This window comes from Moschus berezovskii, chromosome 23, assembly GCF_049115385.1.
Source record: "Moschus berezovskii isolate FMDL1 chromosome 23, NW_MosBer_1.0, whole genome shotgun sequence".
Classification (NCBI taxonomy): Eukaryota; Metazoa; Chordata; class Mammalia; order Artiodactyla; family Moschidae; genus Moschus; species Moschus berezovskii.
Genome location: NC_142482.1, coordinates 15,039,720 through 15,056,545, shown reverse-complemented (window position 1 = coordinate 15,056,545; position 16,826 = coordinate 15,039,720). Strand labels below are relative to the sequence as shown.

General features: G+C 38.1%; 1 protein-coding gene across 8 annotated transcripts in view; it reads left to right on the top strand.

The window, feature by feature from the left end:
- The window catches only part of ZNF451 (zinc finger protein 451), a 94,003-nt gene that overhangs the window by 34,119 nt on the left and 43,058 nt on the right, over positions 1-16,826 (top strand). For 7 of the 8 annotated variants that reach the window (XR_008683229.2, XM_055405877.2, XM_055405876.2 and 4 more), the window contains 4 exons: positions 2,791-2,941; positions 4,055-4,181; positions 13,956-14,109; positions 14,601-14,748. The exons of the other annotated variant lie outside the window; for it this stretch is intronic. Coding sequence is in view for 6 of the 7 variants with exons in the window: in XM_055405877.2 (XP_055261852.2) it covers positions 2,791-2,941; positions 4,055-4,181; positions 13,956-14,109; positions 14,601-14,748 (580 nt within the window). In the remaining variant the exon portion in view is untranslated. The remainder of the gene's footprint in view (positions 1-2,790; positions 2,942-4,054; positions 4,182-13,955; positions 14,110-14,600; positions 14,749-16,826) is intronic. 8 annotated transcript variants of the gene reach the window in all.

The window sequence follows — 16,826 nt, the reverse complement described above, 5'->3', positions numbered from 1 at the left end:
GCAGCTATTCTAGCCTGTCTTGTTCAAGACCCACTGAGCCCTTGGCTTGGGTTACTCACAGAAATCTTAGCTGTGGATTTAATCCAGCCAAAAGTTTAGTTGTGAAAAGTCTTAGAAATAATCTATGTATGCAGTGCACAACTTTGAACCTGGAATCTTGTTCTATAGTTTTCAGAGGGCTTTTCTTTGAAGAGAATCAAATTGCCACTTTTAAAATAATTCCAATAATTTGTAGGTATTTTGACACTTGGCTACTCCCTGACACTGTATTTCCTTCTTATCTCCCAGTATGTTTGTGCCTGACAAACTCCCCTCTTGCCCTATCTTCCCTCTTAAATACCTCTTCCTTTTTTCTTACTTGACCGTGGGGTTAGCCACAGGCAAGTAAGTACTCTATTCAGTACTAGAGGGTGCTAGGTTTTTTAGTCTGCCTAAGTTTGATTGCCCAAGCTGTCTTTGATGCCACAGTGTTTTATTCATTTTTTGCCGATAGTTTTTACCCTGTTGTGTTGGATTGATATGTTTACGTGCCTTTGTCTTTTACTAGTTTCATATGGTTTATGGGGACAGAGGCTAAGCCTAATTAATCCTTTTTAGTGTCAGTGCCTAAGAAGAAGGCTCTGCACGGAGATGTCCAATAACTGTTGGTTGAATATTATACCAGAGTGGGAAATGAGTATTTGCATATGAACACAGAAAGGAAGCCTAGAACCATGTTCCAAATGTGACTGTCATTCAACTAAACAAAAGAATTGTTTGGTATTCCAGACCTACTTTAGAAGAGTTCACTTGAAAATTGCTGTCCTTAGCTATATCAGAATCACCTGGGAGTCTTAAATACATGCCTGGGCCTCACCTCTAGAGGGCATCTGTAGATTTGGGAAGATTTTGATACAAAAATGGTCTAGAACTATAAGGCTTACAAGATCTCTTGTAAAATTGTCTCTCTCATATGAATCTAACACTTTCAAGTCTTGTCTAGAATAATTGTTGGGATAGTAATATATCCCTTTAGGCCTAATCTCTGGCTTTCGGGTTGTCAGAATATTTTAATTCACTGTAAATCGAATTCACCAGGATCTGAGTATATATTTTTCTGAGTAGGTCAAGTGGGAACAAATGACTCGTTAATTGTCTTTATGTCATACTGTAGATCACTTCAGGTCACACCTGGTTCATTGGCGGCTGATAAGCTTGTGCTGTGAGTTAAGGTCTTTAGTTACATTCTTTTTATGTGGCTGTTTTATCTTCTTGCTTAGTCCCTGCCACACTGTAGCACTGAAGTCTGGGGGGCTCTTGCTGGCATAGTGGCTTTAGCACTGGGCTCTACTTGCTGTGGTGCCATTCCTTTGAGGAGTGGAGAGCTGGGGAAAACAGAGATGTCTTTGTGCTGTCAATTATAAAAAGTGAGATTCTACTTCTCAATAGCATTAAGGGACTCTGTTCAGTCTATTCCAAAGTATCCAGTCATTATAATTCAGTTCTTTAATTAGAAGTAGTTTAAGTGCATTATTTATTTATAATTACTCAAGCTTTGGAAATCCAACTTTTTTATAGACTTTTATAGTTAGACCAGTTTCCGCACGTTTGAATACTTAGTAATTTATAAAGAACATGCTATACTGTTTAAGGGAAAGAGCTGTTTAAATCTCTCTGTATTTTGCCTTTCCTTGGATAAAGCTTATTTTCTTCTAATTGATTGCTTTCTCCACTTTAATTTTTATCCAGAACCTCTGTGGCTAAATAAAGGTCTTAATAGGCAACACCTGGAATGTGGATGGACAGTAAAAATTACTCTTAATTCTGACTGCATTAAAAAATTAAAGCAAAAAAAGGTGTATTGTCATTAATGCCTCTTTGAATATGATTAATGCTGTTAGTCTTTGTTTATTGATAGAACACATTTATAAGCATTTTGACAGCATTATTAAGAGGCATTTCTTCCATAAACAGAAGAGCATTGAAACCTTCAACATAGATAGCCATTTGGGGATCTTAACTAGATGATGTTAAAGGTATAAGATTTTATTCTAGTTAAATCCTTAGGGACTTGGTAGAAATTGCCATAAAGATAAATATACAATTTTTTGTAAGTATTTGAGTGAAGCAAGTTATAAGAAATAAACTATATATCAGAATCCTCCTAGCACTTTTTAAATTCTTTGTTTATAGAACATAACTCTGAATTTTTCACTGTACGACATGCATTGGGAGTTTGCCTGGAAACAGAATTTGGCTGAGGCTGGAAAGTTTTTTGACTGTAAAACCTAGATTATGACGGAAAGGGGTAATCTTCACCAGAGAAAAGGACTGGCGAAGGCATTCTCCTTGTCCTCCCCATCCCCTCCCCATCTCAGTTACAGCCTGTATAACTGAACCTTATAATGTGTGTAAGATACTTAAAAGGGAAAATAAGAATTAGGAGAAAAAATCTTTGCCAACTTACATAAGTGATCAGAAGGGAGGCAGGTACAGGGGTTGTAGAGCAACTGGTTTTCTGATATAGTTCATCTTTGACTTTTCTTGGCTGTTGAACTTAAGGGAACAGTTCTTTTCCTCAAGATAATATTACTTGGAGATCTTACTGGCTTTCCTTGTCCCAAATAGCTATTTATTTGTAGGTTGTTATATCTTTTATAAGAAAGTTTGTAAGCACTTAATTATAAGTAGGATCACCTATTTGATGCTGCCCAGTGTTTTTTTTTTATTGTTTTTTCATAATTTTGATTACCAGTCCAAAGGACAGTTACCTGAAATAGGAACTTAAGAATTTATATTCTGATCATGCAGGACTCAAAACAGGCACAATTAATTCTGGAACAAAAGGTTCGTTCCGAAGAGGAAGCCAAATTCGAGCATCTGGGAAACCAATTTCATGTCCCATAATGCACTGTAACAAGGAATTTGATAATGGGCACCTTCTCTTAGGACATTTAAAAAGGTGAGTGTGATGTTCAGAGCAGTGGGTGCTGAAGATGAACTGAGAGCTGAGGCACCTCTGCGATTGTGATTGTAGCTTTACGGTCCAAACTCTTAGGGTATGATTTTTTCTAATTTACATTTCTTAGGCTTCCTGGGAGGCTTGAAGTCAGATTATCCTAGTGATATTCAGTCCTAATATGTTTCATAAAATTCTGACCAGACTTTTTACATTGATGTACATTTGGATCAGTTTTAGAGAAATCCAGTCCGTTAGCAAATTTTAAGAGTCACAAAGCATTTACAGATATGTGGGCTAGCCCAAAGAAAGATAATATGTCATTGCAAAGTAAATGCTAAAGGCAAACCAAGTGTAGCAAAGTTAATAATAAATATTCTATTTATGAGATCCATAATTTACTGAAGTTTGAATAGTAGAGCTTGAGAAAGTAAATATCAAGAGAAGCAATATTAAAGGAGTTAAATAGTCCTTATCTCCATAGTCTCCCCTTCTTATAGTTTGAAGAGGGGAGCTGAGAGTTTGGGGCTCTCGACGTTCTCCAGATGTCTCACCCTGCTTATGCCTGACCCTGCTGTGAGAGCCTTCTGGAGAAGGGTTCAGTATTCTACAGATAACTGTATTTTAAGTGTTTTTAATTTTAAAAAAGTCTTTGAGGCAGTTTTCAATGACACAGATTTGTTAAATGATTAAAATGACATTAAAAGGATTAAAAGACATTTTTAGGAAATAGGTGTGTACCAGAAATCTTGACATGGCATTATTATTCCAGTGATTCATTTGTGAGTTTTATTTTGTTCCTTGCAAGAAGAAACGGATGATGGCTGTTCAGTTTTCAGACTGGAAGTTTATTTGGCGAAACATGCTTAAATTCATTTTGTTGTTTCTTGAGTACTTTTTTGAAATTTTAAGCTGTCTGTTGGTCACTGTTTCAAGAGATTGCATGGCATACGAGAGTCACTTGATATTTCTTGAATATAAAGAACATTATTTAATACTTCAGTAGAAAAAGTGTAAAGGCTTGAATGTGTGTGTCTAACTTAACAAATGAAGCAACTTAGTGCTGTCCCTAGAATATGTCAGATTTTCTAATGTTACCTCTGTTTGGCCAAGTAGGTTCGACCACTCTCCATGTGATCCAACAATTACACTGCATGGACCTTTCATCAGTTCCTTTTCCTGTGTAGTATGTTATAAAAATTTTGTTACTCAGCAACAATACAGGGATCACCTTTTTGCTAAGGTAAGAACACGTCCTAAGTTAAGAATAGGTATTCTCTTTCTAGAGATCCGTGGGGTGTTTTCTTGCTGTTCTTAAGCTTGCAGTCCACAGTGATGCACATAAGGATCAAAATTGTGATTGTCTATGATAAATAAAATGATTTGGAACGTTATTGTGGGCAGGTAACCCTGACAGCTGAAAGCTAACAGTCCTAAAGATTTTCACTGAAACCCTTCTTTTTATTGAATTGCTCTATTCAAGATGTTCTGTGAGTTAATCACATGATAATCAGAATGGTATTCTTAAGGACACTGCTGTTCAGTGCTGGTTGACATGTCAGAGCCCTGTAGTCAGTGATGATAGCTTTATCAATGCTGGTATTAAGAGATCTGGTATTTAAAAGGTTGTGTTACGTGACTCACATTGTGTGAAATCTCAAGGGACATGAAATTGATTCATAATATTAGCAAATTCAGAGTAATAAAGAGCCCTGTAATAAGTGTTTACCAGACTTGATATTATTAGCAGGTATCTCACTTATTAATGTTACAAAATGTTAATTATGTAATATTTTCTCTCTGGAAAAGTTTTAAAATACTAACAAAAAGAAACCCCTTTTAAAAAAAATTTATTAAAGTATAGTTGATTTACAGTGTTGTGTTAATGTCTATTGTGCAGCTGAGTAGTTATACATGTATAGACATTTCTTTACATATTCTTTTCCATTATGGTTTATCACAGGATATTGAATGTAGTTCCCTGTGCTATACAGTAGAACCTTGTTTATTTATTCTAAATATTATAGTTTGCATTTACTAACCTTAAACTCCCAATCCATCCCATCTCCACCCCCTTTTCCCTATGGCAACCACTGGGAAATCACTCTAATGTCACTTATAGAGATAAGCATTATTAACATTTTTATATATATATATATATATTCTGCTATTTCTCCATGTGTAACTTTTTATATAAGATATCTACATTATTTCATCATTTAAAAAAGCAGTGTGTTGTAAACATAAATATTTAAATGTTGAATCAGTATGTACATTTAAAATAAGTGAATGGCATTCTGTATGACTATAATTTACTTATTTACCTGTGGCTGACTGTGCCGGTCTTCGCTGTTGCGTGGGCTTTCTGTAGCTCCTGTAGGCGGGGGCTGCACGTTGTGCAGTGTGCGGGATTCTCACTGCGGTGGCTTCACTTCCTGCAGAGCATGGTCCTTCGGGTGCAGGGGCTTCAGGAGTTGCAGCATGTGGGCTGTGTGATTGCGGTCCCCGGATTCTAGAGCATAGGCTCCGTCATTGTAGCTGGCCACTGGATGAGTTGCTCAGCGGCATGAGGGATCTTCTCGGATCAGGGATCAAACCTGTGTCTCCTGCATTGGCAGTGTGGATTCTTTCCCACTGAGCCACCGGAGAAGCCTCTCTTTTAATTTCTTATTAGATGTATTAGTTTAAATTTTTGTCATTATAAACAATAACACCTTAAATACCCTTGTAGCTAAAAACCTATGAGAAGATTCATACTTCAGGTATTTGCTGAGTAATTATTAGGTTTTGACATAGTAAAATGCTAATGTCCAAAGACTAGAAAGGTTTTTCGTTAAACCATATTTTCAGAATTTGCTAGTCTGTGACCTATACTTGAAAAGTCATGTTGGTGATACCCTGGATTCTGTGTAGGTTCACACAGAAAGTGAAGACTTGTGCTCTCAGGTGTCTCTGGTTGAGTTCTGTGTTCCCAGAATAGATGTGCCTCTTGGCGGTGAGTTTACTGTATACTCCATCATTAGTTTTGGGGAGCCTGTGTCTTGTTGAACCCTGATGAGTGGCTGTAGTATGAGAGGAATCCATGTGCTCTAGAATGAATAAGCCATAATGGTAATTGTCAGAGGAAACAGAGGTTCAGAGGAATGGGGGAGGAGAAGCTGGAAAAGTTGACAGAGCACTGTGGAGGAAAAGTGGTTTTCCAGGCTTGGATTTGGATAGATGGAAAGGACAAGGTGTGGAAAGGAGCCTGCACAGAATAGCAAGGAGGGAGTAGGGTCGGTGCAGAGAGCAGGGTACACGCAGGCCCGAGACTTCCATCCTTAGATGGACTTGCTTGTGAGGTTGGCACCGAGCTGCTGTCTGGGAACTTGAAATTGGCAGTTTCCCAATGAGTCTACGATGAGTGGCTCTTTGTGCCTGAACTGTAGGTGCAGGTGGTATGGTTTATGCTGAACACCTGCTTTCCGTGTGGGGTTATAGCATTTTGGCCTGTACTAGGCAGGTATGACCTAACACCCTGGGCACTGAGTCTTTATTATTATTATTATTATTATTGGATTCTTATTTAAAAATTTGAACTCTTTTTTAAAATTAACTAATTAATTTTAATTAGGGGATAATTTGTTTACAATATTGTGGTGGTTTTTGCCCTCAGTCAGTTCATTCGCTTGGTTGTGTCCGACTCTTTGTGACCCCATGGACTGCAGCACACCAGGCTTCCCTGTCCATCACCAACTTCCAGAGCTTGCTCAAACTCATGTCCATTGAGTTGGTGATGCCATCCAACTATCTCATCCTCTGTCATCCCCTTCTCTTCCTGCATTCAATCTTTCCCAACATCAGGATCTTTTCCAATGAGTCAGTTCTTCGCATCAGGTGGCCAAAGTATTGGAATTTCAGCTTCAGCATCAGTCCTTCCAATGAATATTCACAACTGATTTCCTTTAGGATGGACTGACTGGATCTCCTTTTAGTCCAAGGGACTCTCAAGAGTCTTCTCCAACACCACACTTCAAAAGCATCAGTTCTTCGGTGCTCAGCTTTCTTTATAGTCCAACTGTCACATCCATGCGTGACTACTGGAAAAACCGTAGCTTTGACTAGACGGACCTTTGTTGGTAAACTAATGTCTCTGCTTTTTAATATGCTGTCTAGGTTGATCATAACTTTTCTTTGAAGGAGCAAGCATCATTTAATTTCATGGCTGCAGTCATCATCTGCAGTGATTTTGGAGCCCCCCAAAATAACGTCTGTTACTCTTTCCACTGTTTCCCCATCTATTTGCCATGAAGTGATAGGGATGGATGCCATGATCTTAGTTGTCTGAATGTTGAGCTTTAAGCCAACTTTTTCACTCTCCTCTTTCACTTTCATCAAGAGGCTCTTTAATTCTTCTTCATTTTCTGCCGTAAGGGTGGTGTCCACTGCATATCTGAGGTTATTGATATTGATATTAAATCAATCTTGATTCCAGCTTGTGCTTCTTCCAGCCCAGCGTTTCTCATGATGTACTGTGCATATAAGTTAAATAAGCAGGGTGACAGTATACAGCCTTGACGCACTCCTTTCCCTATTTGGAACCAGTCTGTTGTTCCATGTCCAGTTCTAACTGTAGCTTCCTGACCTGCATACAGGTTTCTCAAGAGGCAGGTCAGGTGGTCTGGTATTCCCATCTCCTTCAGAATTTTCCACAGTTTATTGTGATCCACACAAAGGCTTTGACATAGTCTATAAAGCAGAAATAGATGTTTTTGGAAGGCTTGCTTTTTCGATGGTCCAGCAGATGTTTGCAATTTGATCTCGGGTTCCTCTGCCTTGTCTTGTGAGTGCACTGTTGTATTCAGTGCCACTGACCCTGCAGCAGGCCACCACCGACCCACGCCTCCGCTGGAGACTCCTGGACACTCACAGGCAAGCCTGGGTCAGTCTCCTTTTGGGTTAGTGTTCCTTTCTCCTGGGTCCTGGTGCTCACAAAGTTTTGTTTGTACCCTCCAAGAGTCTTTTTCCCTAGTCCAGTGTAAGTTGTGTAATCAAATCCCACTGGCCTCCAAAGTCAAATTCCCTGCGGGTTCTTAGTCCCTTTGCTAGATCCCCAGGCTGGGAAATCTGTTGTGGGTCCTAGCACTTTCTTAACAGTGTGAGAATTTCTTTGGCATAATTGTTCTGCAGTTTGTGGACCATCTTTACAATATTGTGGTGGTTTTTGCCCTACCTCGACTTGAATCACCCAGGGTGGGCTGAGTCTTTAAGGTGGTATTAATTGTCAAGTGTGTTCTGTTTGTCTCCTTGGAGAGAATCTTTGGAATCTTAAAGCTATTTCCTCTGGGCTGTGCCCAGTGTCCCTTTCCCCTTTGTTTCCTTTTGCTCTAATAAATCATAGCCATGAGTATAGCTGTCCCCCAAGTTCTGTAAGTCCCAGCCAGCCCCCAGCCCTGTGGGTGGTCCTGGGAATGGCATCTGTGTTGAGTATGGATTCAAAGATATGGACAAGGAGACCAGTTCAGGTGACTTTGACAGTAATGTAGCTTTGAGATGAGAGAAGAGTTTACTTAGATAAGGGTATTTAGAATAAAGACCTTAAAGTGGACCCAAAAGACACCATGAAGAAAGAAATGATCGGGCTGTTGAGTGTCCTGATCCAGGTTGCGGGGGAGAAGGGGAAAAGGTGCAACTTCATCACACAGTTTTGAATCGTTTGCACTGAGTCGTTAGTATTCTGCCCTTTTCAGAACTAGAGCTCCTTCAGGGCATGTTTTTTTTTTTTTTTATTCCATGCTGAAAGTATGTTTATCCTTTTCCTTCAATAAATCTGAATAGGCATTTTAATTTAAAATTAATGAATACTCGCTCACTCTCATTTGTGTTTTCGCAACTTTCATTAGTTTTCCGTTCTTTCTAGGAATTGCTTGTTCCATGCTCTTTTGCCCTCCCTTTTGCCATCGCTCTGGGAAGTAAGTTTGTAATGTTCAGCCTTCCCGGAGGCAGTATGGTGAAACAGAGCAAAGTCTTTGGTGTCAGACAAGCCTGGATTCCATGTCAGGTTTATTAACTGTGTGTTCTCACCAAGTTATGGCACATCTGTGAGCTTAGTTCTTTATCTCTAAAGTGAATTTCATCCAGAATTGTTGAGAGAAAGCATAATATGTTATAAAACACTTAGGGCCTGACATACAATATTTAATAAAGGCTTTTATTGCTAATTCTTTGGAGTGTCCGTCACAAGGACTCCAAATGAGCTGGTGTGCATTGGGTTGTCACTGCGTATCATAAATGAACCAGAAGAGGTCGCTAGAAGATTGCTTACCTGTGCATTCTGTTTCATAAAGATGCTGTTCTTCAGTGAAGTGTGAAACTGTCCACAATTTATGTTTGCCTTTCTACCCTTCCCTTTTTGTCTCCAGTGTCTTCTTGTCTGGACTGGTGCCTCTCAAATCTTAGTGCACAGCAGTCATCTAAAGTGCAGGTTAATGCTGTGCCTTAGAGTCAAGATTTCTAACAAACTTCTGAGTGATGGCAGTGCTTCTGGTCTTTGGGTCACACTTTGAGCAGCAAGTGTTTAGCCTTTTTTTTTTTGACATTCAGGCTAGTGGGTCTGTCCCCAGGTAGCTTGCTGCCTTTCTCCCTCCTGGTGCGGGGGGTGGTGGAGGACGTGTTGTAAGCCCAAGGGTGCCTCAGCGTCACTTGTGGGTGAACAGACATTAACTCCCATAGTGTTTTCAAGGCTTGTCCGTGTTGTAGCTTGTGTCAGTACTTCATTCTTTTTATTGCCAAATAATATTCCATTGTGTGGACATATACCACTTTTGTTTGTCAGTTCAGCTGCTGGACACTTGGGTTATTTCCACTTTTGACTGTTGTGAATAATGCTGACAGAAACAAATGTACAAGTCTTTGTGTGGTCATGTTTTCAGTTCTCTTAACTGTTGGGCCATTCAGTTATTATGCTTAAGTATTTTAAGAAACGAAAACTGTTACCCAGCGCAGTGTGTCAGCTTGCCTTCCTTCTCACAATGTGTGGGCTCCCGTTTCTTCACAGCCTTGCCAGCACTATTATCTGTCTATAAAATATCCATCCTAGGGGTGTCTGTGATGTGGTGTCTTGTGGTGGTTCTATTTCTGTGGTGTATTTTGATTTAATATGACTGGAAATACAGTGGTAAAAGGGATTTGAGTACTTTTAACTTACCAGACATCATATTTCCCATTCCTTCTCCTGGTTTTTGGAAGATATTTGCAAATATGCTATACCTTTGCAATTACGTATATTCCCATAAAATTTTATGTGGAATCACAATTTTATTCTATTGAGCAAACAATTTAAACAAGCTTGTTTTGAATCCAGTTATAACTCATATTTGAACTACAGCTTTTTTTATAGCTGAGAAGCCAATGGCAAGCCACTCCAGTACTCTTGCCTGGAAAATCCCATGGATGGAGCAGCCTGGTAGGCTGTAGTCCATGAGGTTGCTAAGGGTCGGACACGACTGAGCGACTTCACTTTCACTTTTCACTTTCATACATTGGAGAAGGAAATGGCAACCCACTCCAGTGTTCTTGCCTGGAGAATCCCAGGGATGGGGGAGCCTGATGGGCTTCCGTCTATGGGGTCACACAGAGTCGGACACGACTGAAGTGACTTAGCAGCAGCAGCAGCAGTATTCCTTATCCATTCATCTGCCAATGGACATCTAGGTTGCTTCCATTGCCTAGCTGTTGTAAATAGTGCTTCAGTGAACATTGGGGTATATGTGTCTTTTTCAATTATTGTTTCCTTGAGATATGTGCCTAGTAGTGGGATTATTGGGTCATATGGTAGTTTCCAGCCAAAGGACTAGAAAAGGTCAGTTTTCATTCCAATCCCAAAGAAAGGCAATGCCAAAGAATGTTCAAACTACCACACAGTTGCACTCATCTCACATGCTAGCAAAGTAATGTTTAAAATTCTCCAAGCCATGTTTCAATAGTACGTGAACCGTGAACTTCCAGATGTTCAAGCTGGATTTAGAAAATGCAGAGGAACCAGAGATCAAATTGCTAACATCCGTTGGATCATTGAAAAAGCAAGAGAGTTCCAGAGAAAAACATCTATTTATGTTTTATTTACTATGCCAAAGCCCTTGACTGTGTGGATCACAACACATTGTGGAAAATTCTTAAGGAGATGGGAATACCAGACCACCTGACCTGCCTCCTGAGAAATCTGTATGCAGGTCAAGAAGCAACAATTAGAACTGGACATAGAACAACAGACTGGTTCCAAATTGGGAAAGGAGTATGTCAAGGCTGTATATTGTCATCCTGCTTATTTAACTTACACGCAGAGTACATCATGTGAAATGCCGGGCTGGATGAAGCACAAGCTGGAATCAAGATTGCTGGGAGAAATATCAGTAAACTCAGATATGTAGATGACACCACCCTTATGGCAGAAAGTGAAGAGGAACTCAAAAGCCTCTTGACGAAAGTGAAAGAGGGGAATGAAAAATTTGTCTTAAAACTGAACATTCAGAAAACTAAGATCATGGCATCTGGTCCCATCACTTCATGGCAAATAGATGGGGAAATAATGGCAACAGTGACAGACTTTGTTTTTTGGGGCTCCAAAATCACTGCAGATGGTGACTGCAACCATGAAATTAAAAGACGCTTGCTCCTTCAAAGAAAAGCTATGACAAACCTAGACAGCATATTAAAAAGCAGAGACATTACTTTGCTGACAAAGGTCCATCTATGGTTTTCTAAAGCTATGGTTTTCCAGTAGTCATGTATGGATGTGAGAGTCAGACCATAAAGAAAGCTGAATGCTGAAAAATTGGTACTTTTGAACTGTTTGAATTGAACTTTTGAACTGCTTTTGAACTTTACCAACACTGTGGTGTTGGAGAAGACTCTTGAGAGCCCCCTGGGACTGCAAGGAGGTCCAACCAGTCCATCCTAAAGGAAATAGTTCTGAATATTCATTGGAAGGACTGATGCTGAAGCTGAAATTCCAATACTTTGGCCACCTGATGCAAAGAACTGACTCATTGGAAAAGATCCTGATGCTGGAAAGATTGAAGGCAGGAAGAGAAGGGGATGACAGAGGATGAGATAGTTGGATGGCATCACCAACTCAATGGACATGAGTTTGAGTAAGCTCTGGGAGTTGGTGATGGACAGGGAAGCCTGGCATGCTGCCTTTTATGGGGTTGCAAAGAGTGAGACACGACTGAGCGACTAAACTGAAATGATGGCAGGTTTATTCCTAGTTTTTTTTTTTTTTTTTAAGAAATCTCCATTCTGTTCTCTATAGTGGCTTTATCAGTTTGCATTCCCACCAACAGTGTAAGAGGGTTCCCTTTTCTCCACACCCTCTCTGGCATTTATTATTTGTAAGGTTTTGATAAATAGCCAAAGCAGTCTAGAAGAATGGAGAAAGAAGAATGGAGTTGGAGGAACCAATCTTTTCTGCCTTCAAACTGTACTACAAAGCTACATTCATCAAGACAGTATGGTACTGGCACAAAAACAAATACAGACCAATGGAACAAGATAGAAAACTTCCACGCACCTATAGGCACCTTATCTTTGACAAAGGAGGCAAAAATATACAATGGAGAAAGGACAAGTGGTGGTGGGAGAACTGATGAGGCACCTGTAAAAGAGTGAAACTAGAACACTTTCTCACACCATATACAAAAATAAACTCAAAATGGTTTAAAGGTCTAAATGTAAGGCCAGAATATATAAAACTTTCAGAGGAAAACATAGGCAGAATACTGTTTGACATAAATTACAGCAAGATCCTCTATGACCCACCTCCTAGAATAATGGAAATAAAAACAAAAATAAACAAATAGAGGAAGCTCTTAACCAGGTTTGGAAACCTTGACACTACAAAAGGCATGCCCATTTGACTATCAGAATTTTAAGGTGACCATATACAAAGTTAATAGATAGGTGTTTGATGAAAAATATTTTAAAGATGAAGGATGAGACAGAGTTAGTTTTGATAACAAAGAATGGATACAGGTTGACCAGAGGGGGAAAAAATAAACAAAACCTGAGACTGGAATGAAGTAAGCAATGCACGGAATTATATGAATGAAAGCTCATCGCACAAGTAGACAGGAAAGGCAAATTAACATAGCATGTGTCTGTAAGACTGCAGACATGAAAATAAGGTCCAAATAGCCTGTGCCAGACTCATTCGGTGCTAGGGAACCTGAATTGGTAGAATCTTTTTGAGCAGCAATTACACAGTATCTTTTAATTACCAAAAACTTTTAACCCAATAGGGCCACTCCTGATAATGAGGGGAAAGCAGTATATAATAAGGATATGTAGTCAACAATATATTTTTATAAATATATTTACAAAATCATTGTAGTGGCAAAAAAAAAAGCCTGAAAATGAATAGTTGACTAAATCTTTGTAGATCCACACCATGAAGTAGCTTGTAACCATTACAAAGAATAAATTAGAGTGACACCAGCTGATTTTTAGAGATTTCTGTTAGGTATTATGGAATAAGAAAACTGAGATGCAGAAGAATCTGTAAGATGACAATATTTGATAAAACAATGGCAGTTCCCCTTATATATTTATTTTTGTATATTTTTTATAAATGACAAACATGGAGAAATTTATGGAAGAATGCATATTTGTAAACATAGATTATATTGCTGAGTGGGCAAAGCAAAACATAAAACATGTGATATGAAAACATTTATGCATTTATATAATATTGCATATATATTTATAAAAATAAAATGTCTAGAAAGCAAACATACTTTTATCTTTATTGTCACAGAAAGATGGTAACAATTTGTTTTTAAGGAAAAAATAAAATTCATATATAGGACCTTATTTATGATAAAACAATTCCACAGTTCACACTCAGGGAAGAAAAGTTTTCATGTTAAAAACTGATACAAAATAGTCAAAATGTATAATAAGTAGGTTATTTTGAAAGTTGACTTAAGAAACTGAATATTGATTTTAGTTGTCTATAATATAGCTTTGCCTTATATTTTAGGAAGCTGCAGATGATGGACATAAAAACAACCTTCTTCCTCAGATTATTCAGTGTTTTGCGTGTCCAAATTGCTTCCTCCTTTTTAGCAGCAAGGATGAGTGTTTGAAGCATATGTCTGGGAAGAATCATTTCCATCAGAGTTTTAAACTGGGTGGTATGTTCATACTCTCTTCTGATGAAAATTATTAAACTCCTTTAACCTCTGCTGATTTACTGTACATCTCAGATAATTCTTGAGATAATTTATTTTCACATTAATTTTGAGAACCATGAAAGTGAAAGATTGTTTATCTCAGTTTTATTTTTCAAAAAAAAGATTCTTAATGTTTATCTGTACCTAAGAGTAAGGTTTACTTTGAGGAATGAAGACAAACTTGGGAAGAAAACATTTCTGCACAATAATGTTTTTGTATATCTGTTGGGAAGTTGGATGTTTCCCTGCATTTAAACTCAGATTTTAGTTTGAGCATGAGTTCAGCATCCATTGCATTTAATTGAAGCTAGAAAATCACTTTTCTTAGATTTTTATCACATAAATAATTATCTTCTTTCACTTACTAACCGGATGTTGAGAAAGGCAGAGGGGAGGAAGGCCGGGTCACTCCACTCAAATCTTTGCAAGTTATAGTGCATTTTATCTTTCAGATGACAAGGCAGTGGCACAGCCAATATCATTTCCATCTTTTGCAAAGAAACTTTTGATCTCTCTGTGCAAAGATGTTCCATTTCAAGTTAAGTGTGTGGCCTGCCACCAGACCCTGTGTTCCCACATGGAGCTCACTGCCCATTTCAGGTTTGTACTGGTCCTCCCCAAAAGGCTCTTCACCAGCAGGGGGATTCAACAAATAGTTTTCTATTCTGTGTTTCTCATTCTAAAATGAGAATGGATATTTGCCTGGACATTACCCAAATTTACTGTAATAAGAGGAGAGGTGTGAGAAAAGTGGATTCATTGATACTGCTGTAGACGTAAAACAAGCTGACAGTTCTAAGTTTTGTGTGGGTTGTTGAGGGTTGTGCCTGTGGGAGGAGAGGGTTAAGATAGAATGTTGGCTTTGAGTCAGCTAGCATGGAAAGTATGACAAACATGTGAAAAATTGCATGTCAATCAAAGGCCAAATTGATCAAATAATCGAGTGTGATATTTTTGTCTTTACAATGAAAATTATCAAGCAATATGCAAAAGTAATGAGAGTATAATAAGCCCTAATGCGCCTGGCATCAGGCTTCAGTAGTTGTCACTATATGACACTTTCATCCCTGCAAATTCTTACTTTTGAAGCAAATCTTGTCATTTTATCTGTAAATACTCCAGGATATATATATGAATGATAAGCACGCTTTTTTTTTTTTAAGAAAAATAACTGTATTACCATGATACCTAAAAGACTATAGTTTTTTAATATCATCAAACATCTGATCAGTTATCAAATTTTCCCTGGTCATTTCATGAAATTTTTTACATTTGGTTTGTTGGATTCATAATTCAAAGACTGTACTTTGCATCTGATGCTCTCTTAGGTCTCCCCCCTCCTTATGTTTTTAAAATGCATTAAAAGTTTGTATCTACTAAGTGATACAGTTGCATTTGTTTCCTTAGAACAATTGTTTTCACAAACTTTCAAGTAAAATATATTCGCAAAAAAACAGGCAGCTGAGTATAATTACTCTGTATAAACTCAGTGTAATTACTGATGTTAACAGTCCTAGTTCTGACTTGTATTTCTTGAGTTCATGAGTTCAGATCTCATTCTGCCAGGGTTTTTATTCTTAATTTTTTCATGGAAAATTTCACTGTATGCACTAGTATAGTGAACCCTATTTATCCATCTCCCAAGTTTGATAATGCTCAACGCCGCCATTCTTAGACATCTTTATGTGCCTTACCACACTTAATGATTGTTTATAGTTCTTTGTTTCTGATGTATTACTTCAATTTATTGAAGTATACAAATCTTAACCTTTATGATTTTTTTCATGTGTTTTTCATTCCTAGCCCTCTGCCCCCTTAACCTTTGTGATTTGTAGACTGGATACAGCTGTCAACCCATCCTTCCCTTCCTGGTCATCGCCCACCCTCTCATCCCCAGGCAGTCTGTTCCGATATATTTTCTACCTTACACTGATTTATCTCCTGTAGATCTTTATGTAAATGGAATCATGTATAGTGTGCACTCTTTTGTGTTTGTCATAGTATCTGTACAATTCATCCATATTGTTTAGTTCATTGTTCTTTTTTATTGGTGAGTAGTATTCTCTTGTATGAATATAGCACAATTAGCTTATTCATTCTCATGTTGGTGGACCTTTGGATTTTTTTCAGTTTTTAGCTGTTGTGAATAAAGCTATCATGTACATTTTATACAAATCATTTTATAGACATATGTTTTCATTTCTCTTGGATAAATATCTAGGATTGGAGTTGCGAGATCAAAGAGTAGATGTATATTTAATTTTATAAGTCTCTACTCAACATTTTCCCAGTGTGTACTGGTGCATGTTCCTACCAGCCAGGTGTGAGAGTTGCAGTTTCTTCACATCCTTGCCAAGGTTTGCTGTTGCCAGTTTTGTTTCATTTTAGTTGTTCTTTGGAGAGTCTCATTGTGGTTTTAATCTGGATTTCCCTGATGAACAGTGATGTTGGACACTTTTTAGTGTAAAAGCAACCATGAGCATGGCATATTCCTGATCTCAAATCAGTCCATTCTTAAAGAACAGGTACCAGGTTGTTGAGAATGTCACTGTCGTGTTCCTCTGTACTGTTAACTTGTCTCATAACATTCCTATCAGTGCATTTTACAGTGATTCTACTTTTCTAAAATTTGTCTGGATTTAAAAAAAATTTTTTTATTCTAGTTTTATCCTTTGGTA